At 39.5% G+C, this 24,635-nt stretch overlaps 2 protein-coding genes across 3 annotated transcripts; one reads left to right on the forward strand and one right to left on the reverse strand.

Annotated features, from left to right (window-relative positions):
* Positions 1–168: 168 nt before the first annotated feature.
* LOC120549405 (syntaxin-11-like) lies at positions 169–4,916 on the reverse strand. 2 transcript variants are annotated; one of them, XM_039786308.1, is made up of 2 exons: positions 4,710–4,916; positions 169–2,503 (listed from the first exon to the last, which is right to left on the reverse strand). In XM_039786308.1, exon 2 carries the CDS (start codon positions 2,499–2,501, stop codon positions 1,638–1,640), a length of 864 nt encoding a protein of 287 aa, XP_039642242.1. In that variant the 5' UTR covers positions 2,502–2,503; positions 4,710–4,916; the 3' UTR covers positions 169–1,637. The 2 variants fall into 2 exon arrangements, with proteins under 2 accessions (XP_039642242.1, XP_039642241.1); XM_039786307.1 differs by having other exon boundaries at positions 4,705–4,913.
* A 6,332-nt stretch (positions 4,917–11,248) lies between these two features.
* Positions 11,249–24,440, forward strand: akap12a (A kinase (PRKA) anchor protein 12a). The gene is made up of 4 exons (XM_039786309.1): positions 11,249–11,505; positions 13,546–13,645; positions 14,893–24,042; positions 24,189–24,440. Exons 1-3 carry the CDS (start codon positions 11,398–11,400, stop codon positions 24,012–24,014), a joined length of 9,330 nt encoding a protein of 3,109 aa, XP_039642243.1. The 5' UTR covers positions 11,249–11,397; the 3' UTR covers positions 24,015–24,042; positions 24,189–24,440.
* Positions 24,441–24,635: the final 195 nt, after the last annotated feature.

A 24,635-nucleotide genomic window follows, 5' to 3' on the forward strand; every position in this document is an offset into this window, starting at 1 on the left:
ATTACAATTAATAAGGCCATGTGAGTGGTGCATTAAACTGTAAGCAGCATGTTCCTGGTGGAGTTGATCTGAACTATATATATATATATATATATATATATATATATATATATATATATATATATATATATATATATATATATATATATATATATATTTTAAGTTCATTATATGTTTTAAACTGCAAAGTAACTTTAGTTGTCGAATGATTGTACTGAAGTAAAAAGTACAATATTTCCCTCTGAATTGTAGTGGAGGAGAAGTATAGAGTAGCATGGAAGGAAACACTCAAGTAGGTTCAAGTACCTCAAATCTGTAAGTGAAGTATTTGAGTGAACATACCTAGTTACATTTCAACACTGGCTTTCGATCAACGTTCATTAGCAGATGGAGCCTCAATGGTCATATTCAGATTTTACGTTTTTTATTCAGCACTTTGAAGCTGTAATCTCAAAGATTTTCATTTAATAAAACATCTGTTAAATCACTAAAGGAGATAACACAGTGGGGATTGAGCCCACAGCCCACTGATGAAAGTTTGCAATAATTATATATATGCTGTATGTATGGGTGGCAGTATAGGTGGCTAGTAGGGCTGGGTTAAAACAAATTGATTCTCCAATTAAAATCAACGTTTGTGTGAGTGATCTGATATTGATTCATAAAATCCAGAATCTTTTAACATATGCCTTTTTTTTTTTTTTTTACCATGGATGTATAAGTAAAAAATACTTTAAACATACTTTTTGGGGGTCAATTCTTAATGTAAACATTAACTTGGTGCATTATAAAAAATATTTGAGGGTTGCTTCTTGCTTGTACAATTTAAGCATTAAGAATCTCTTTTGTATCCAAGCAAAGTTGATATTGTACTGAAGTTTCCATGACCTAAGGTTGTTGAATTGGGACCTTGTGGCTTACTCGAATTGATTAGGGAAATCATCGGCGATACCCAGCCTTAGTGTCTGGCATGACATGGAGATAGGTCTGGCAATGCAAGACTCAACATGACATTTTCTGGAATAAATGCTGTATTCCAGTTTTTCACCATTGTATACACACAAAATATGTAACTATGCGCACAATTTTGAAAACTTGAAGCTCATGTATCAACAAGACTCCAGACCATAGAAATAGAATGAGATATATTCTATTTCCATGCTCCACACTGCTAAACTCTCAGCACAATTTCATTGTTTTCACTCAAATGCAAATTCTAAATCAACCAGGACTGAAATCTTAAGGATTGCCACTTTAAGGACTTCCTGTCCGTGTTGGTTTAAAGATTAGAAGTCTTGACCTTGGAAACAACAGTTGACAAAATCTACAGAACATGTAGCTTCATGCCTGATGTTTTCGGTTCCCAACTAGACATACTGTAGATGTTTGCTAGTATTGTGTTTACCTACACTAATAGCATCTATCTTAACCCAGTGCAATTCAGTTTGAATATCACAATATTTTACAATGATCAAAAGCTCCAGAACAGCTTTTAAATGGACCTTGTGGTGAGATTGTCAATATCAAAACAGTTTTTGAAGGAACTGGTGATTTATTATACCATCTTATGGGTTGTTCCTTTAGTTTGTAGTGCAGCTTTCACCACATGGACCAGTGGACTGGATCCCTCATCAGACCTAAGTGTTAAAACATGGACAGCAGCAACAAAACAGCTTCTTGAAGGGGTTGCTCTTATCAAATGTAGTGGCTCTATCCAGCTGGACCACGGCATCCTGAATGATCACTTCAGTATTTTGGACACTTTTCTGGATGTTTTCAACAGCTCCCCCCTGCTCCTCTGTGAGCACAGCCACATCCAGAAACAGCTCCTGGATCCCCTCTATCCTCTTCTCCAGCTCCAGCATCTCCTTCTGTCGGCTCTCGGTCTGCAGGAAAGCCGAGCGAGCCGTTTTGCCCTCCACCTGGGTGCTGAACACATTCAACTCCCCGCCCTCCATCATCTCCTCCAGGTCCTCCTCGCCGACCTCCCTGCCCACCACCTCCATCTGTCTCTGGATCTGCTGTATACAAGCCTCCCTGTGGCTCATCTCTGTGTCATTGTAGCTGAGCATCACCTCCCGCAGAGCATTGCTGAGACACCGGTGCTGTGCTTGAGCGATGCGTTCTGCGGGGTCAGAGCTGCCGCGGCGGGCCTTCAGTTCCGCTCTGAGAGCACTCATCACGTGCAGCCGCTGCAGCACAGCTTCTCCTCTACGTTTGATATCCACGCCGATTGCATTGGAGTCCCGCTCTGTCTCAGCGGGGTGTGAGATCTTGTTTAAGGCCTGGTAGTTTGCGTCTTTCAGTTCACTGATCTCGTTCTGGATCTCCTGGATCTCCAGACGTATCTGTTGGGCCTCCTGCAGGACGCCATAAAGGTCTGGGTCAGGAGGAGGGGACGCTGTTGCTGCCTCATGCGCTGACAAATGGTCCTGCTCCACTGAGCTCAAACCCTCAGAGTCACTCTGCACCTGATGGAGGTGCCTCAGCCTGTCTCTCATGTCTGGAAGGAAAGATGACACAAAAGACAAAAAGAGAAAAGATTTAGATTTATTTGTGTCGGTGGGTGAGAGAATCTCTCCATGACGTTTGTAAAGCAGTAGTCTCGCATTGCCAGACCTTCCTCCACAGCGCTGCAAAGGAGGGTCTGGCTAGTCCACACAGCATTCCGGGTTGGGAGGAAAACGTGTTCTGGTTTAATGTGGCTAAATTAACGGCTGACTAAAAAGATGTGTCTTTAGCTGTTAAACCAATCGTCATGGGCGCAGCTAAAGGCCGGACGGAGCCATGGTGCCGCTGCAAAAAAGCCTCAGAAAGGAACTTGTTTTGGTGGAACACATGTACGTTCAAAAGTTGTTTTAGTCGCGCAACAGAAAACTCCGATTGGACAGATAGTCTAGCTAGCTGTCTGGATTTACCCTGCAGAGATCTGAGGAGCAGTTAACCATAGTCCTCAGAAATCCACCAGAGTTTAAAAATTCCAACACAAAGAAAGCGGAAGGTAACGGACATCTGGCTGAAAAGAAGGACATCCGGCGGGACATCCGGCGGCATCGGAGCAATCCTGGAAATGGAACATCGTGGATATCGACTAGTAAAGCAGTGATTCCCAGGCTGGGAGTAAGGACTCTTACAAGTGGTCTTCAGTTAAAGTTTAGGGGAAAACACTTAGCTAGAGATTAGAATAAGAAAGAAGGTTAAAAAAAAAAAATGCAGACATGAGATGACAAAGAGTGATTGTCTGCAACACACAAGATTGTACTTGCTTTTGTTTTAAAAATTCCATGAGCATGACTGAAGATGTCGAACAAGCCTGGACTCAGTCAAGCTCACAACAATCCAAACATGTTGTAATTGATATGCGTAGCTGTAGCTTTACGCATTTTCTCCCTCTCAGTATATCTCAGTGTAATCTTAGATGAATGCACTTTATCTGGCAGGACATTTGATCTCCCTTCAGAACTTACCAAACAAGTTTTCAGGCTTAATGTAATGCATTTCAGCATGCATGTAATCTGCTTTCAAGTAAGTGGAGATACTTGGAATTTAGGTGCTTTAACAAAAGGAAGTTATGAACCAGCCTTTGATTTGTTCCTGTTGATTGGGGGGGAGGATACACCTGGCCAGCACTGGGTCCTAAATGAGGACACTGCCCCCCCCCCCCATCACACACACATGGATATATAACAGAAATAGTATTTTATATGATTTGATAGATGTACTCTCTATAGGCCTTTTGTATTTTATTGTCTTGTATATACAATATCTCACAAAAGTAAGTAAAGTATTTATTAAATATTTAATTATATCTTTTAATGGGACAACACTGAAGAAATGACACTTTGCCACAATGTAAAAGATTAAGTGTACAGCTTGTAGAACAGTGTAAATGTACTGTCCCCTCAAAATAACTCAACACACAGCCATTAATGTCTGAACCGCTGGCAACAAAAGTGAGTACACCCCTATGTTAAATTCCCATAGAGGCAGCCAGATTTTTATTTTTACCCCATGCCAACCTAGAGATTGGCATGGGGTACTTTCCATAAAATCATCTCTCAATGCAATCAAACCAGCTATTAGGCTAACTGACATAAAACCATGCCAATCTCTAGGTATGGTGAAGGCTATGTGGTGATGTGGGGCTATTTTAATTCCAAAGGCCAAGGGAACTTTATCAGGATGCATAGTATCCTGGATCCATGAAATAACTGGCCTTTACAAATAAAAATCTGCCTGCCTCTATGGGAATCTAACATAGGGGTGTACTCACTTTTGTTGCCAGCGGTTTAGACATTAATGGTTGTGTGTTGAGTTATTTTGAGGGGACAGCACATTTACACTGTTCTACAAGCTGTACACTTAATCCTTTACATTGTAGCAAAGTGTCATTTCTTCAGTGTTGTCCCATTAAAAGATATAATGAAATATTTACTAAAATGTGAGGGGTGTACTCACTTTTGTGAGATACTGTATGTCTTGCTGCAAAAAAACAATTGTACTTCGGGGACAAATCAAGTTGAAAAGTTGTACGTTTTTCAATATTTACTTACACTTTTCTACATGAGTGAGTGTAAAGAGGCCTCAAGTTAAGGTTTTCTTGCCTTATTTTTGGTTTTCTTTAAACTTTAAACTTTGAATGCCATCTCAGGCAAGCCTACAAAATATGAAATATGTGAACCTGTAATGAGAGAATCAACATACCTTACTCGTCTGGCAGTTTATCTGTAGATGCAGTTTGCGGTTTCCTTCAAGCTGATCATAGGGAATGGTAGTTCAGTCCATTAGGCAGTGTGACAACTGTAAAAAGAGAGACTGATTTTTAAATCATGCCCATACCATCTTCGCTTACACACCTGTTGAGGAGGAAACGGTTTTAGAAACAAAACGTTCTGCATTCCTGTTGTGTCACATGGAGGCATGAAGTGACGTACAGTAAGGTGAAGCTCCAGGATTCATTGTAAAGATCACAACTGATCTGTTTTGTGTTTACATTTTTCTATATTCTCAGGGCATCTGTCACCTAAGTGCACTTTTGTTTTTGATGGATTTCTAGGTTGTTTTTCATGTCTAACAACACATAAGGCGATAAGACTAAAGTTAAGTCCACTAAGATAACAGTAAGGACAGAAGTCACGCTGACAGTGGACACCAAAAGCAGGGGGGAAATAAAGAGGAAGCATTTCAGATACGTTATCTCCCAAAGGGGTGGGACATATGAAGTGTTCATATGTGATAACAAATGAAGCAGTCTTGCAGACATGTTCAGTCGATAATCTTACAACCCTTTCATTTCAGTTCCATGAAATGTAATCTCACCAAAGACTTGTGAAACCCACAACGGTCAAGTGATGATTGTAAGTCATGCAGCCACAAAAAGAAGTCTATTTAAAGAAAAATAGATTTTTCAGTTGCTGCGTAGGAAGCTGGGAGAAGAAACAGTCATTTCCACAGCCAGCAGTGGTTTTGAGTGTGATTAAGAATTTCCAGCGGACCTCCATGAGTTTGAGTCACACTGGCTTTGTTTCTCAAAGGGAGTTTTATTTTTTATTTTTAGCAAAGTTGATGTGTAACTAAGCTGTAGATGCACGCTCCTCCCAGTGTGGATCGGAGACTTGATTCTGAAGGAAAAAAAGAGCAGCATGAATGACGATTAAAATATCCCCCCAAAACCACAATACAACAGATTGTTAAATGTAGTCTTTCGGTTTCATTTATTCCCCTCACCTTAAGACTTGGTATGTTAATACAGTTTACCTGGTTTCTACTTTTCCAAGGAAAAAACAACATTTACATAGATATATTTTTCATTTACTTCCCAATCCATAACACTAAACCAAGTTCAAGTTCCTGGTTAAATCACTAAAGGATGCTTTTATAGCTAAAGTTTTGAGAAAATAGCCCTCTTGGACAATGTGATTGCTCCTAAATTTAAAATGTATCCTACAGAGAAAGAGAGAGATTACAGATTTGACTATTGTATAGTAATTATATTGTACAAAGCTGTAACGTATTGTATTGTGTAATGTAATTGTTTTGTAATACAGTGTGTTGTATAGCGATCAGTAGGCCTACAGTATAGACACCTATGCATTTAATATGTGATATGTATATCAATTTTCTGTCAACTGCTTTGGCAAGATGTTGTGTTTGTTCATGCCAATAAAGCAAATTGAATTGAATTGAGAGAGAGAGAGAGAGAGAGAGAGTTCTTTGTCTGAAAAAACAGGTTTTGAGTATTTATTTTGTCCAGCAGGTGTCAGTGGCACAACAGTATTTTCTGTGACATGCAATTTATAAACTTTTCTAAAGTAGTTGATCATCATCAACAACTCATAAGAGGAAATGTCTTATTATCAAATGCAACTAAGACATAATTTTTTGGTTGTGTGTGCACAATATTCGCTAAAAAATCAAAGCAATAAACGTCTGAAAGGTATTCACTTCAATAAATTCAAATTATACCTAAATGCATTAAAAGGTAGAAGAAGAAAGAAAAAAATTGGTTAATTGAAAAATCCAAACAGTCAAAGGCTATAAGCTTAAATACAACATGTAGGATTGGTACATTCCTTTACATTTGAACTATTGTGAAATACAAAAACAATGATGTACTTAAACAAAAATATTTGTCAATGTAAAATGTTAGGAACAAGCATACCACTGTTCTAAACCAGGACAAAAATCCCAGACCGTGAATTGTTTTTAACATAAAACAAATTTTCATTCATTTCTTACATCTTTATTTCTTGCAAACTTTTCTGATTTTCCATTTAAGCACTTGACTCGTTTCTAATGATTTTCAGCAACAAACACAAACAACATAAGTTGAAAATTCTCGTTAAAATCTAGTTATCTCTTTGCAGTCAGCTGGTTTTCATTTGAGCAGCATGTTATTCATCAATAAACTGTGCGGTACAGTACAACTGCCTGTTCACAAGTCTGGAACTGAACATGTCATAAGGTGTAATCTAACTTGTGCCTTGTATCAGAAGTTCAAAACTACCTGACTGAGATGCAGCAACACTGGGAAACGGTTCATTGTGAATGTGCCAAGAATGTTTTCTTAATTAAGGACTGTAAATCTGCTAAACATGAGGACAAAGGTCTATTTGGTGCACTTGGAAACCTTAAAGTAGGACATTTTTGCTTTGGATATCCCTCCACTGTTCCAGATTAGAAGAGTTTAGCCTGTTTATTCTACAGTGTCACCAAAAAAAAATCTAATTACATGAGCAGGGCTACACTAAAGTGGGTCAGAAGAGCAATATCTCTTCTTGACACTCACTTTTTGCATTTTCCCTGCTTCCCTCTATTCAACTGTCTTGAAATATTACTCTAAATATTGTTGGAGTAATTAGAAATTAAGTTGATTTGTAAGTATACAAAAGGAAATGTATATCATTGGATCTATCTCACTGGTGTTACTTTGAGAATTAAATTGATTAAATGTATCCATAGCTGTCACCATTGATTCTGAAGATGATTATCTCTGCAACACAGCATGCTTCATCTGCTTAATCTAATTTGTAAGGCTTTTTTTGTTTGTTCTTTTTCTGTTGAAAAATTGATTTTGTTCTCGAACACATCATGTGCAACTGCAAACTACAATATCAAAACTCTGCTGGCCCTTTGGCTCACCTGGTGGAGTGTGTGACCCATGTGGGCTGGGTCCTTGGCGGCGGCCTGGGTTTCGGCCCTTTGCTGCGTGTCACCCCCTCTCTCCCCCCTTTCCTGTCTATCTATCAATACCACTGTCTAATGAATAAATATCAAACTCTGCTGTCCTTTATGTTTTCTCTTCCAACTTCCAAGAGATTTTAAAGGAATCAGTCATCACATTTGAATTTCAGGAGAGGACTTTGACATTTGATATCGTGACATTACCAGGTACAAAAAAAGGACATGCACGCACTTGCAGACTGACTCAGTGAGACCACCCTTATGGTTTATCACATTACATTGCATCAGGCCTCAGGAGTTAGGTTACTGTAATCAGTGGAGAAAACATCAGCTGTTTCCAGTTACCCAAAGTTGTGACTCTAATTAATTCAGTATATTGGCTTCATTCTTAGGTTCACATAATAGCATCCGTGTCTCAGAGCATCTGACCAAATTAACATAAATGTCTGTCATGAGTTTGGAGATGTTTCTCTGCTTTGAGATTTCCCAAGGTCTCACTTTGCTTTGGTGACACATCACTCTGGTTTTAAGGAAGCCTGTCCTGTTAGGTATATAGGTATATAGGGAAGCCCCTGCTGGTATACAGGGGCTTCTTACACTGGACTGTTGCTTCAATCTAATGTGGCTTTGTTACACAGGTTATTAAAGTGCATTTGGGTATAAAGTAATAACATTGAGCTGTTAGAGCCTTAAAAACTCACTACATTGTGAAAGATATTTCTTCTTTAAACTGAGACAGAACTTCCTTGACAAAAAATATAATCTGCTCTGATTAAATGATCACTAACATACAGACAAAAAGATGGGGAAATGTGAGTAACATGATAGCTTCCTATCTCTGCTGACACTAAAACAGTACCAGGAAGGGGATGCTGGGTTAAGCTCCTTCCAATACCACTATTTCACCTAAAATGAGTTGGCTCAGCTCTAGACTGAGGCCTTTGCTTTAATGCCTGTGCACAAAGGGGAACCAAAGCACAGTAAGAAACACATTGCTTGTGTCAATTCATCTCAGAAAATGCAGGTTAAATGATAATGGAGCAGACTACCTGCTAAATGCATGGCTGTGCTGAGGTTGGCACACAATGGACAATATTAATGAACTGGAAAACACAGGAAGTAACAGCAGGAAGACATTTTAAAGGGTTTTAAAACTTAAAGGTGCTCTAAGCGATGTTGGGTGACGTCGCTTCTTGTTGACGTTCAAAGTATTGTCAAACAAAACGGAGGCTAGGCTCGTTGTCTAGGACAGCTCTCCTCCAGCTAACTTCCCTCTTCACGCTTCTCTCTCCTCCACTCCCTCCTTCATGTGCACGCGCACTAACCCCCCCAACCCCCAAATCCTTCTTGTCGGCTGGAACGCTGTTTGTTATGTTTCGTGGTGCAGGTTGGCGCATGTCTACAGAGTTTTTTTTTTTTTTTTACAGTGTGTTCAGGGGACAGGCAGTTAGCGGATAGTGAGGAGATGTTTGCTGTATGTTGCAAAAAATGTTGTAGCCTAAAAAACACGTGACATCTCTTAGAGCACCTTTAAAAACAAAAATGATGCCTGACAAAATGAAATTTGGACACAGAAAAGTAAGTACAGACAGATGACAAATGAAAAGCATGACAAATGGTTGATGTGAATCATTTGCTATGGCCTTCACAGTTACTACATCTCAACACAACTGAAAACCAATGCAGGGGTGGAAGAAGTATTCAGATCGTTTACTTGAGCAAAAGTACTAATACCACATTGTAAAAAAAACTGTTAGTAAAAGTCCTGCATGGAAAATGTTACTGTTAAGTATCATCAGGAAAATGTACTTAAAGTAAAAGTACTCAGTGCAGAAAAATCCTCACATTCTAGGAACTGGAAGTGATCCAAACAGTTCTGTCAATCAACTAAGGTTTAATCAGCTCATCATTTCAGCTGGACTTGAAGGCCTGTATATTGTTGAGTAGTTTAATTTATAATAAAACATTGTATTTTATAAAGTACATGTGTTTGGTGTGCAAAAATCTTAATTTGTAAAGTAACTAGTAACTGAAGCTGTCAGATGAATGTAGTGGAGTAAAAAGTACAATATTTCTCTCTGAGATGTAGCAGAGTAGAAGTAGAAAGTGGCATGGAAAGAAAAGACTCAAGTAAAGTACAAGTACCTCAAATTTGTACTTAAGTACAGTACTTGAGTACTTGGTTACATTCCACCACTGAACCTATGGCAGACTGTGGACTGATGTGTGACAGCATCGTTTACTATTGCTTTAAACTGTTGACCATCTCTATCTATGATTTACAAAATTCTCAATTTGATTCAATGCATTATATTTGTGTCTCAATGCAATCCATTTTAGGTACTCAAAAAGGCCTTTAATTAGCCTTATATATTCCCTTTTTTATTAAGAAATAAATAGTGTTCTCATTCATAAAATATCCAAATACTTTTGTTCTGAAGTAAGATATTGCAGAACATTACAGAAAAGTGTCTTCTTAATTTCCACATCTTAATAAATAATTGTACTTTTCAAAGAGTTCAAATATTCTACTTATATGTTTAATAGCTCACAGTTTAACAGTTCCCTGATTTGATATATAGCACCGTATTCTAATAAGGCACCCTTGAACAACAACAAAAATCACATCATTCTTCTTCTGTTATGTTGTGATAAAGATCAGGCCTCACTGGCCAAAAACTGGACAACTGTACCAGTGTACCTTGTTCCCAGCGAGGACAACAGCAGATTAACACATTAATCCGAGGGGTGATGACTTATTCCCATGAGACGGACCAAGATCCGGCAGCATCATCAACAACAAGTTCCCCCTTTAATGAGGAGACATGACAGAGCGATTAATGGAATTTGCTTGTTTATTTGTTAGACGTGAAGCTCCAACTTCCGCCCAAAAAGATCAAGTTCAAGCTTCACAGGAGAGGTTTTAGATACTGATGAATACACAATATGTGCATGAATGAAAACAAACTGAGATTAACAGGTTCACTTTATTTATGATCGAGATGATTTACTTCATGTTTTTTTTCATAATGCACTTTGTTTTAGGACTTTCAATCACATAAACTGAATCCTGGATGCAATTTTCCCAGTCAGCCAACAATTCAGTCCATGTTAATGGAACAGCACAACTGCTTCTACAGTTTCCCTCATTTTATGGGAAATTTCTAAGTCTCTTTTAAAAATAAATGGTTAAAAAAAATAAAAGCTATACATATTATGGCAGCCTAGCCCTTTCTTAAGTCTGTTTGCATCAACCTTAGAAACAACTCATCTGTGCAGCTCCATTCTATTTCCAATGGAAATATATTTTTTAAATCTTTATCATAGGCTACTTAGTATTTCACGGTGCTGGAACTTCAAACATAGCTGTGCACTGACGTGAACGTGCACGCCGCTGGAGGTCCGCGCGGGTTGCTGGGACATTTCCTTCAGTCATCTGAGGACGCCCTGAGTTTTCTCTGCAGGTTTTTTTTTTTTTTGATGCAGCGGGAGGCGTGCCGGGCCGGTCCGGGCCGATCCAGGCTCATAGGCTCATGTGATCCTGCATAGGAGGTGTTTGGGTAAAATACTTTCTCAACATCCAGGCTGCAGCATTTGAGAGCTAACCCAGAGACGGTTCACGGAGCTACCGGATCGCTTTATTCAGTGCACATTTGGGACATTTCCATCACTTGAGCGGCTCATTCCGGAGAGTGACGCGCTGCAGTTCCGATAATGGGAGACGCTCAGTCTGCGCATCGGGAGGGCAAGGAGGATGCAGCGGCTGAGGGGGACAGCGGAAAAGTGGATGATGCTTACACTGAGCAGAATACTGAAGACAAGGTATCATCTTATTTCCCACAGATCCAGATTGCTGACATAGGCTATTACTGCAGATAACTACCACGTTTACAGAAAAAACGTATCTATAATGATTTTCCATCCTCCTATCTTACGCATTGAGGATATTCTGTAACACATTATTTGGTATAAAGCCTCTTATATTTCCAAAACTGTGTGTTACAAAAATGCTGAGGCTGGAATTTGTTGCTGTCAGTGCAGGTGCTGCTTTGCCAACACATCCATTAACGCCAAGAAAAAAAAAGTAATTGTCCCATTTGAATGAATGCCATTGAGCACATCAAGCTTACTTCATTCAGGTGCAGAATAAATCCATTACTAATTAATTCCTAGTAAAACATAGAAGTTGTTGAACATTTGTGCTACTTACTTATTATTTTGTCAAAGTTTAGGAATCGTGAATGCCCCCTTGGTGATTAACTTTTGCTTTGGTAGTGTGAGGCTAACATAGTCTGGGCTGTTGGTGCCTTTCTGAAGACCCTGTTTTTGCTGTTTTATTGAAGCAGCAAAGGTTTGCATTTACAGTAGATGAAAAGAAAGGAAAGAGGAATAATGACCTTTCATTCTTAGAGGAACCTGAGTGTAGCCCAGGGGAGAGATGGAATTTCCCCTTTGCTGCACTCAGCAGAAGGCAACATCGATTACTTGTGTACAACATGATCACTGGTTCATGCAGAGCAGGATGTAAATTAGACAGCACTGTACTCTGAGAATGAAAATAATGTAGCTATTAATGTCTTATGAGCTATAATCATGAGACTGTGTTTTTTTAATGGCAACTTTAACCTTTGTGACCTGGGTGATTACATTATTAGGATGGAATGCTAAGTAAGCCACTGTTACAAGCGATCATTTCATTTTGAATAAAGTCTAAAGACTGAAGTTTTCAAGTAAGTGAAAGAAAGAAGCAGAAATAGTTTCTCAATGTTAGTCACCTTCAGCTTAATGCTGTATTCTTTGTCACACACATTATTGGCACTCTTGTTTGCAAAACCCCAAAGTTTGGTTGTATTTCAACTGCTTTATACTTAGTAAAGTAAAGTCCATTTAAGGGCAGTCAAGCATTTTGGTTCAGTGTGACAGAAAAAAAAGTAATGCCTGTTCACACCAATGCCTGTTCATAGCACCTGATCAAGGTGCGTGCATGTACAATGGTGAACATTTGACTGGAAAATCAGCTCACAGCGATCCATAATCAACGTATGGTCTTTGATTTGATTGATTAGTCATGTTTAAATTTAGAGTGTTGGGTTTTCATCTCTACATTTAGAGGAGCTGGTTCTTGTGTCTCAGAAAATTTAACCTATAGGCTACATTATAGCTAACACATTTAAAAAAGAAAAAATGTTAACGTCAAAGGCCGCTATAAGCCACCAAAATACCACCTATACCTGATTCATCAAAAAATATTACACACAAAAAGTGTGCATCACTACACTATGTATCATGCTGTGGCAAAACATGTCAAATCTGTCTGGAAATGAATCTACTTTATCAATGTCCAACAAGTCTTAGCAGGTATAGGCAGGTGCCATACGACCTAACAGCTATTTGTTTAGCTGTTTAATTATGTTGTTTCTCCACAGTTGTTGAAAACTTTCGCCTGCTCAGACTTCCTAGACTAATCTGGCTCACAGATTTGAGATTTGGATAATTAGGGTTTTCTAACTGTAAGACTACCATCACACCCACACAACAGTGACTTGACTGTGTTGTTTGTATACAAAATAGGACTTTGGAGCCCCTGTTAATCAAAGACTGAAATTGTTTGTTTCATGGAAGTACACATTATGTTGGATTTATTTAGATTTTTCTGCAGCTACAAGCATATGGGAAAACGGTTTCTGCTATACATTTATTTTAACTGATAACAGAGCTAGTGAAATTACTATTACAAACTAGAAAATGTTTAAAATTGACTGCTAAAAGATGGGAAATTGATTTTCTAGCTTCAATACAATCTAACATTTGCCTCAGGAGCAAAGGTACATTGTACATTTTATGTTTTGTGCTTTGTTTCAGCTTCTCAAAAACAATGGGCAGATCTCTGAGATCAATGGAAAAGCAGACGGCTCTATAGCAGAAGTTAATGGCCACTGCGAGGATGAGATCGATGCAGAGGGTGGGTAATCTATTACTATTACTGCTTATTGACAGACAATGTCAGCCTAATATCAACAGACATGCAGAGATGGGGACTTGAGTTTCAGACTCGGACTCGAGTCACACTTAAGTCGCACACACAGTGACTTCAGACTCGACCTCGAGGTGCAGGACTTGTGAACAATCTTTAGGTTTAGGAAACGTCTGATGAGCTGAATGTTATTCCCCTCCCTGCGTAACCTATATCAGGCCTACGTAACACGTAGTACGTAACATTTCTGCTGCGCGTGGCCACAGAGAGAGAGGACAACAAACGTGTTGACTACACCGGCAGCTGTTGTGCCATTGATCATAAGCTTTGGCTTTAAAAAAAAACTGCATACAACAAGCCCCAACAAAAGAAGCACTGAATGCTAAATCTGTGGTATCAAGATAAAGGATTCCGGCTCAACATAAAATTTTATCAGGCACCTGAAAACGCACCTGCATAGGTTAGCAATCATGTTTAGCTCAGCATTGGCCATCTACCGTTAGCTTGCTTATTGCTTTAGCCACAACCTACGGGAGGTTAACTCCGACTGTCGTTTGTTAGATGTTATGAAAAGATGAATTTGTTTATTTGACAAACTTGTGGTTATAGATATATGTAATCATTTACATCCCGCTGGCAGCAAAGCTTTGAATTCCTTATATATAGCTATGCAGTGTTCTAAGTAGGGCTGCAGGATATGAGGAAAATATGCGATAACATTGTTGAATATCGCGATAACGATATTACTTGTGATAAATAGATATTAAAGTTTACTCACTTCTGCATTTCTGCTGCTTTCAGTATTCTGCTAAACAAATTGAGCATTGAATTGAATATAAAAGTCACCACTAAAAAAAGAATGACAGTTTCTTTTTAAAGTGTAATTTTCTATTGATATTTTTTTTCAACACAAAAAAAATTTGTGTCTATCGCAATATGTAACAGCCTTTCGCGATGTGTATATTGCGTCAGTTGATATTGCGAGGAGGATAAAAAACAATATATTGTGCAGCCCTAGTTCTAAGCAGCCTGGAGTGAAACACAGCAGGTCATACAACACTCTTTATAACCACAAGAGACTTGAGACTTGAACTCTAGTTCAAAGACTTAAGACTTAACTTGAACTCCACTCCACTGACCCATAACTTGTTAGATTTCAGCTGATAGTGTCATCTCCATCTTTTACAGTTCTTGCAATCCAAGTGTTTTAATATTTCATTTATTTCCTGGTTTAGCTATCCATTCATCAGACGAAGATGTTTCAGAAACAGAAAAGCCGCTTAAAGAAGAAGAAACACCATTCAATGTTGAAATTAATGAAAAGGAATCACCCAATGAAGCTGATGCTAATGAAGATGTACCCCTGGAAATTATTGAAATGGATGCAAAGCAAAATGACATCAATGAAAGTTTTAGGAGATTTTTCAGAAACATTGGTTTGAATTTGACAGTGAAGAGGGGCTCAGGTGAAATAGCAACAGATGTGCCTGATGAGACCAACCAGGAAGAACCAAACAGAGCAGAAGACGTTGAGGATACCATGAAAGAAACCACAAGTGAGAATGCTGAACAGAATGCTGATGTGAACATTGCACACGAAACTTATGATAATGATTCAACAACATGTCCTACCCTGACAGACGTTACATCGGACATTCTAGAAAATGCAGAGGAGAAAACAGAAGAAACCAAAGAGGAAGTTGAATCTGATAATGTAGATGCAGCAATGACTTCACCTGTAGGAGAACATGCACAACAGGATGCCACACCTGAAGAGTCACATTCCACATCTCCATGTAGCCCTGAAGAAGAAGTGGTTGTATCTCCAATTAAAAGATTTTTTACAACTGGAATCTTTTCTGGACTACGGAAGAAAAAGAAGCCTGCAGAAGATGAGACAACTGACAAAGAACCAGAAGACAAGGGAGGAAAGGAGGTTGAAGAGACCAGAGAACAAACTGTACAAGACAAACAACAGGATATAGAGGAGATTAGTCTAGGTGTTGATGCAGCTGCAATTGAGACAGAACGTAAAGAAAATATACTGAAAGGGGAGATCCTGTCTGCAGTATCAGCTCAGGTGATGGATGCATCTACCATAGATCCATCAACCATCATTCTCACTGAGCCTGAAATTCTGAATTCTCAAGAGAAGGACAAGGTTCAAGCAAGTCCTCTTAAAAGGCTGCTGTCAGGGTCTAGTTTAAAGAAACTATCCAAGAAGCAAAGAGGCAGGAAATCAAGTGACGCAAAGCTGTCTGACTCTGGAGAACATGGTTCAGATCAGCTCCTATCATCTACTGGGTCAGCTGAGAATCAGAAAGAAGAAGGTTGTGCACAACACTCTGCAGAGGCAGTAGGAGAGGAGGATGGTGCATGGGCTTCCTTCAAAAAACTTGTGACTCCAAAAAAGCGCATAAAGAGATCCTCCTTAAGCAATGAAGAGACACAAATCCCAGGTTCAGTAGAAGAACCAAAACCAAGTGAAGGAGGGCAAATATCAGATCTCAGCACAGAAGAAGGCAAAAAACGAAAAGACTCATCTGTTTCATGGGAATCTGTTTTGTGTGGATCCGGCAGGAGAAGAAGCCGAAAAACTTCAGACTCTGAGGACGAAATACTTCAAATTGATAAGCAAGATGGTGGATCTAAACATGGTACAGAATTGGCCCTAGAAAGTTCTAATGAGGTCGATGAAATGTTAGCCTATTCCCCCAAAGAAGCAGGAAGTCCTTCAGAGGGTGATGGAGGGTCAACATGGAAATCATTGAAAAGACTTGTCACCCCGAAAAAGAAAGCCAAGGATGAGGATGAAAGCAAAGATCATGTGCAATCTGATAGTGAAGTTACTCAAGATGAGTCCTCCTTTTCAATAAAGAAACTCCTACCAGGACGAAAAAAGAGGAAGTCTGCCGAAAAGCAAGACCAAGTATCTTCAGATGAAGCTGATAAGGACGTAGCTTCAGGTGATGAAGACTCTGAGACACCAGCTGTGGTTCCATTGTCTGAGTTTGATACAGTTGAGACTGAGGTTCACATACAAACACAGGCAGACGTAGAAAGTCATATACCCAAGGAAGGAGACCATGAACTCCAGCAAGACCTTCTAGATCAGATGGCTGAACCAGTCCTACCTTGTGACAACCTGCAAACTGAAGTAAAGAAAGTCCAAGACAATGTTGTTGCTTTAGAAAATCAGGCATCTAAAACCCCAGCTACAAATGAAGAACCTGATGATTTTACAGAATCAATCAGTAAACAACAACTCAGTGACATCCCAGAGGAAGCCACTCCAGCTTCAGCCACTGAGGAGGCAGCTAGAGATGACACTATAGCAGAGGACCTGATAGAGATCACATCTGAGGCCATTACTGCACCAGAGCCATTAGACATTACCCTGACAGATGAAACTGAGATGATCTCTGCAGTTTCCCAGTTATCTTCAGAGTCTTCAAAAACATCTGGCAATACAACACCAGTACCAGCAGAATATGACTTAATGGAAACAGATGTGCTCCTGCATCAGGTTGTTGAAACAATTTCCATAAGCCCAAACACAGTTCCAGTTTGCTCAAATGAGCTAAGATTCGAAAGAAGAGTTGTTTCTGTTTCACATCAAATACTTGAAACATTTGTAAAAGAAGAGCCAACAACTCTGGAAATACACCAAAGATTAGAAGCAACTGCCATTAACACAGGTCTAAATGTTTCAGAACTGTACGCAATTAATGAACTTGCAGCTACCACTGAAACAGAGAGCATATTTGAAGTCAATGACTCTTATTCCACAGAGATTGTATCTGAAGTTCCTACTGAAGAGTTTGACACTGCAGAAATTGCTGTAGATGAAGTACATGAGGTCAACATTACACATCAAGAAGACAGCTTAAAAGAATTAGAAAGTATCGATGAGAGCCATCATCTGGTCGAATGCCCATCTGAGATAAATGCAGCTGTGTCTAAAGATATATTACCTGAAGGTGACGAAATTGTCCCAGATGAAGGTTCTCTAGTTAAGGCACATCAAGCTAAAACGGAGCCCCCAAAAATTGACGCTCAAGAAGCAGATTCAGCTGCTACAGTAGCAGACGAAACTAAGGATGGGGCTATGGAGCAGGAAGTCCGAACAGTGACAGAAAAGGAAGATCAGATCACGCACAATATCACAGATCAAATTCAAGTTAAGGAAAAAGATCAGGAAATAATATTGGACGACAACCCAGCACCCGAAACAGTTACAAATGAACACAAAGAAGAAACAGTGCCTCTAACTGAAGTCAACATGGAGCCAGAAAAGGAAGATGAAATAGTAACAGATGCCAAAACTGGAAATGTTAAAGTACCAGAAGCATATGACACTGTGCAAGCCTCCACATTAGATTTAGAGGAGGACAGAGTTCAATTACGAGAGGAGGAAGTAAAATCAGAGGACATTCCACCAACAGAAACAGTTACAGAAAAACCCAAACAGACAGAGGAGCATCTCACGCAAGTCAATGTTGAGCCAGAAAACAAAAAACTAAAAGCAAATGCTGTCAAAACTGAACATGTTCAAGAACCAGAAGCTGTTCAAGCACACACATTAGCTTCAGAGGAGAGCAGTGTTCAATCACTTGAAAAAGAGGTGATATCAGAGGACGTTCCAGAAGCAGAAACAGTTCCAGATGAACCTAAAGAGGAACCAATACCTCTCACTGAAGAAAAACTTGAGCCTGTGGAGGCTTCCGAAACTGAACATGTTCAAGAATCAGGAGAAGTATTAAAAGCTGTTCAAGCACTCACATTAGATTCAGAGGGCAGTGTTGAATCACTTGAAAAAGAGCTAATAATAGAGGACGTTCCAGAAGCAGCAACAGTTACAGATGAACCCAAACAGGAAACAGAAGTGAATGTTGAGCCAAAAGAAAAACTACCAATGGAAGCTGCCAAAACTGAACATGATAAAGAATCAGAAGGGGTCAGTGGTCAATCACTTGAAAAAGAGTTCATATCTGAAGACATTCCAGAAGCAGAAACAATTACAGATGGACCTAAAGAGGAAACAATACTTCTCACTGAAGAGAAACTTGAGCCAGTGCAGGCTTCCCAAACTGAATGTGTTCAAGAACCAGGACAAGTATTAGAAGCTTTTCAAGGACCCACATTAGATTCTGAGGAGAGCAGTGTTCAATCACTTGAAAAAGTGTTAATATCGGAGGATGTTCCAGAAGCAGCAAAAGTTACTGGTGAACCTAAAGAGGAACCAATACCTCTCACTGAAGAAAAACTTAAGCCTGTGGAGGCTTCCGAAACTGAACATGTTCAAGAACCAGAAGAGGGCAATGGTCAATCACTTGAAAAAGAGATAATAACAGAGGACGTTCCAGAAGAAGCAACAGTTACAGATGAACCTAAAGAGGAAACAATACCTCTTACTGAAGAGAAACTTGAGACAGTGGAAGCTTCCCAAACTGAACATGTTCAAGAACCAGAGTTATTACCTACTACACAAGTAGCCACATTAGATTCAGAGGTGGGTAGCTGTTTATCACTTGAAAAGGAAGAAATATCAGAGGATATCCCAGCAGTGGAAATGGTTAAAGATGAACCCAAACAGGAAACTGAAGTGAGGGTTGAGCCAGAAGAAATACTACCAATGGAAGCTGCTAAAACTGAACATGATAAAGAATCAGAAGGGGACAGTTGTCAATCACTTGAAAAAGAGGTTATATCTGAAGACATTCCAGAAGCAGAAAAAATTACAGATGGACCTAAAGAGGAAACAATACTTCTCACTGAAGAGAAACCTGAGCCAGTGGAGGCTTCCCAAACTGAATATGTTCAAGAACCAGGACAAGTATTAGAAGCTGTTCAAGCACCCACATTAGATTCTGAGGAGAGCAGTGTTCAATCACTTGAAAAAGTATTAATATCAGAGGCCCTTCCAGAGAGCATTATTCAATCACTTGGAAAAGAAGTGATATCAGAGGATGTACCAGAAGCAGAAACAGTTCCAGATGAACCTAAAGAGGAACCAATACCTCTCACTGAAGAAAAACTTGAGCCTGTGGAGGCTTCCGAAACTGAACATGTTCAAGAATCAGGAGAAGTATTAAAAGCTGTTCAAGCACTCACATTAGATTCAGAGGGCAGTGTTGAATCACTTGAAAAGGAGCTAATAATACAGAATGTTCCAGAAGCAGCAACAGTTACAGATGAACCCAAACAGGAAACAGAAGTGAAGGTTGAACCAGAAGAAAAACTACCAATGGAAGCTGCCAAAACTGAACATGTTCAAGAACCAGAAGGGGTCAGTGGTCAATCACTTGAAAAAGAGGTCATATCAGAGGATGTTCCAGAAGCCAAAACAATTACAGATGGACTTAAAGAGGAAACAATACTTATCACTGAAGAGACACTTGAGCCAGTGGAGGCTTCCCAAACTGAACATGTTCAAGAACCAGGAGAAGTATTAGAAGCTGTTCAAGCACCCACATTAGATTCTGAGGAGAGCAGTGTTCAATCACTTGAAAAAGTGTTAATATCAGAGGACCTTCCAGAGAGCATTGTTCAATCACTTGGAAAAGAGGTAATATCAGAGGATGTACCAGAAGCAGCAATAGTTACAGATGAACCTAAAGAGGAACCAATACCTCTCACTGAAGAGAATCTTGAGCCAGTGGATGCTTCCAAAACTGAACATGTTCAAGAAGAGTTATTTCAAGCTGTACAAGAAGCCATAATAAATTCAGAGGTGGGTAGCTGTTTATCACTTGAAAAGAAAGTAATATCAGAGGATATCCCAGCAGTGGAAACAGTTACAGATGAACCCAAACAGGAAACAGAAGTGAGGGCTGAGCCAGAAGAAAAACTACCAATGGATGCTGCGAAAACTCAACATTTTCAAGAACCAGAAGAGGGCAGTGGTCAATCACTTGAAGAAGAGGTCATGTCAGAGGATGTTCCAGAAGCAGCAACAATTATAGATGAACCAAAAGAGGAAACAATACTTCTCACTGAAGTCAAGTTTGAGCCAATGGAGGCTTCCCAAACTGAACATGTTCAAGAACCAGGAGAAGTATTCAAAGCTGTTCTAGCACCCACATTAGATTCTGAGGAGAGCAGTGTTCAATCACTTGAAAAAGTGTTAATATCAGAGGATGTTCCAGAAGCAACAGTTACAGGCAAACTTAAAGGGGAAAAAATACTTCTCACTGAAGAGAACCTTGAGCCAGTGGATGCTGCTAAAACTGAACATGTTCAAGAACCAGAGTTATTACAAGCTGTGGAAGCAGCCACATCAAATTCAGAGGTGGATAGCTATCTATCGCTTGAAAATAAAGTAATATCAGAGGAAACCCCAGCAGTGGAAACAGTTACAGATGAACCCAAACAGGAAAAAGAAGTGAGGCCTGAGCCAGAAGAAATACTACCAATGGAAGCTGCCAAAACTGAACATGTTCAAGAACCAGAAGGGGTCAGTGGTAAATCACTTGAAGAGGTCATATCAGAGGACATTCCAGAAGCAGAAACAATTACAGATGAACCTGTAGAGGAAATAATACTTCTCACCGAAGTCAAGTTTGAGCCAGTGGAGGCTTCCCAAACTGAACATGTTCAAGAACCAGAAGAGGGCAATGGTCAATCACTTGAAAAAGAGATAATAACAGAGGACGTTACAGAAGCAGCAACAATTACAGATGAACCTATAGAGGAAATAATACTTCTCACCGAAGTCAAGTTTGAGTCAGTGGAGGCTTCCCAAACTGAACATGTTCAAGAACCAGGAGAAGTATTAGAAGCTGTCCAAGCACCCACATTAGATTCTGAGGAGAGCAGTGTTCAATCACTTGAAAAATTGTTAATATCGGAGGATGTTCCAGAAGCAGCAAAAATTCCAGGTGAACCTAAAGAGGAACCAATACCTCTCACTGAAGAGACACTTGAGCCAGTGGATGCTTCCAAAACTGAACATGTTCAAGAACCAGAGGTAATACAAGCTATACAAGCAGCCACATTCGATTCAGTGGTGGATAGCCTTCTATTACTTAAAAAGGAAGTATTATCAGAGGATATCCCAGCAGTGGAAACTGTTACAAATGAACCCAAACAGGAAACTGAAGTGAGGGCTGAGCCAAAAGAAAAACTATCAATGGAATCTGCCGAAACTGAACATGTTAAAGAACCCCAAGTATTACTATCTAATGTCAAAGAAATTCTAACTGAAAGCAAAACTAAGGAAGGGACATCATTGTATGTGCATGTAGTCACAGAAAGTATTGAGAGAGATAGTGCTAAGGAACTTGAAAAGCAAATATTGTTGAAAGACGTTCCCAAACCAGACAATGTCGGTATAGATGAAATTGAGAATGAAGTTGTGGCACAACTGGATCACTCTTTAGAGATAACAGAAGATCAGAAAACAGTGAGCATGAAACAATATCTTGGTGTTGAGCAGGAAGAACGCATCCCTGAAGACGAGTTACAAACATTAACAGCAGTTTATGTATCCTCTGTTAATGAGGAAGAAAAATATGTTCTGGTCCTTGAAAAGAATGTATTTACTGAAGAAACCCCAGCACCTTGTGTAGACAATGCTGCAGTTACAAATAAACTCAAACATGAAGTGCATATCAGTACAGTGCAAGTCAGTGTAGAGGTAGAAAAAGAAAGAGAGACTGCTGCAATTGAGCATGCTGTAGTGGCGCAAGTAGTCACATGTAATCTCAAGGAGGAAGTTGAGACTGCCATACCATTAGTGAAAGATGATGTGGCTGAGACAGCAGAGGAAGGCAGTGTGGTTGTGATGATGCATGTGCCATCAGTAGAGTTCGAGGAAAATCACAGAGTTCAAGTGCAGGTGGTCGATGTCAATATAAAATCAGCTGAGACAATTGTGGACACAGTGCAAGAGGTAGGGGTAACAGAGGCCAAAGAAGTCATATATGTTTGTCAGGAAACGCTTAAAAAGGTACACAATCTCTCCGCAACTCCAGAGATTAATAAGGAATTAATGAATAAGGAAAACAAGGTGACCATTCAAGAAGTTATTCAACATGTAAAGGAGAACTTCCCTGAGATAGTACCTGAATCAGTGGTTGATAACTTGGAACAAGAAGTTATAAAACAGCCAGATGCTGTGACAGAAGTGAGTGAGATGGTTGAAAGTGACACAAATGAAATGGAGGATCAAAAAGTGATGGAGGATAATATTGCAACAATCAGAGAAAGACAAGATGAAGTGCCTGCAGTCATCAGTGATGTCTCTGCAACTGAACAGCAAGTATCTAAGGATCTCATGCAAACACCTGATATTCCAGGAAATGTAGATGTCTCTATCCGTGATCACAAAGAGGATTTGGAGGAAACTAAAGCTAAACAGGAAAAATCAGAAGCAGGTGTTACAGCAAAAGAGGTCAAATCATCATCAGAGGAATTAGATGTGAAAACAATTAATGAAGAAGCCCAAATTACACACATTGCTCAAAGTCCGATTGTAACACTTAGGAACACCAACTTAGTAGCCCCCCAAAATACTGGAATAATTTCCTCAATAGGTAATGTGGAGTCCCCTTCAAGTCTTTCTTTTGAATTCAAACTTAATATACAGTTTGGACAAGCAAAAGCAGCTTCCCCATCATCTACAACAGAGAGAAATGAACCCGTGAAAAAGACAGAAGTGTCTGAGGTCAGAGTTCAGGCAGTAGAGGTAGTAGAACCCGTAAAGCCAATAAATCCAACACAAAGAGCTGAGAGCCAGAAACCGACAGCGCTAAAGGAGGTCGCTGTTCAGGCAACAGAACCAGTGGCAAACTTAGATTCAAGAGAAAGAGCTGTGATCACGACTCAACCTGTACTGCTGGATATCGGCATCCAAGCAATGAAAACAGTTGAACCCGTAGAACAAATCAAATCGACAGAGAGAGTAACCTCCAGTGTCCAGGCAACAGAAACAATAAAACCAGTAAGGCAAGCAGAGAAAGGAGACGTGTTCCTGAGTCAGCCAGTACTCTCTGAAGCTTGTGAACAAGAAAGAAAAGCAGAAACGCCTGTTAAACAAAAAGAGGAGGAAAATGACCAGGATGTGTGGATGGATGCAGAGGAAGAAATTTCCACTCAAAAGGAAACAGACGTGTCTCTTCATAAGGTGGAGGAATCTCTCAAACTTCAGACAGAAAGCGAGCAAGTAGAAAAGGCAGGACTTGAAGATGAGGTTGAAATGGCTCCTAATTCCAAAACTGAGGAACAAGAAAGTCAACAGGAAATGCACAAAGCAGTAGGAACATGTGAAATTGAGAGTGATGGGGAAGATTTTGCCATTGCACTTGAGCATTCTGAAACTCAAACTGCAAGCATCACTACGATGGAGCAGAATTAATTTCACTCAACTTCAGTGTCACTAACCGGTGAGATTCTCCCTTTGCTCTTGTTCCAGTGTAATTTTTACAATATTTGGCCCAGTAATCAACTCGATCTTACACTGAAATCATGCACATTAACTGGACCATCCAAATTCATTAATATCATGCTACATTTTTTTTTTCCTTTCAAGGTTGGACAATCAAAAAGGAAGCCTCAAGTTTGCAAGAAGTTTTCAAAAAGCCATTAAAGAGTAGCACTGACAGTGGTAGAAGAACACAGGAAACAGCATTTGCTGCTTTTATTTGACATTATGTTCAACAAGAGATATACCGATATTTACTGTTGAAACTTGTCTTGATTTTAGAGCGCTAAAGATTAATCAATTAGTTGCCAACTATTAAATTAATCGCCAACTATTTTAATAATCGATAAATCAAGTCTTTTTTTTCTAACATAAAAGGAAAGATTTTCTGATTCCAGCTTCTTAAATGTGAATGCTTTTTTGTTTCTTCACTCCTCTGACATTAAAGTGAATATCTTTGAATTGTGGACAAAACAAGACATTTGAGGACGTCATCTTAGACTTTGAAAAACACTGATCGACATTTTTCACCATTTTCTGACATTTTATAAACCA

This window comes from Perca fluviatilis, chromosome 20 (genome assembly GCF_010015445.1).
Source record: "Perca fluviatilis chromosome 20, GENO_Pfluv_1.0, whole genome shotgun sequence".
In the NCBI taxonomy this organism is placed as follows: domain Eukaryota; kingdom Metazoa; phylum Chordata; class Actinopteri; order Perciformes; family Percidae; genus Perca; species Perca fluviatilis.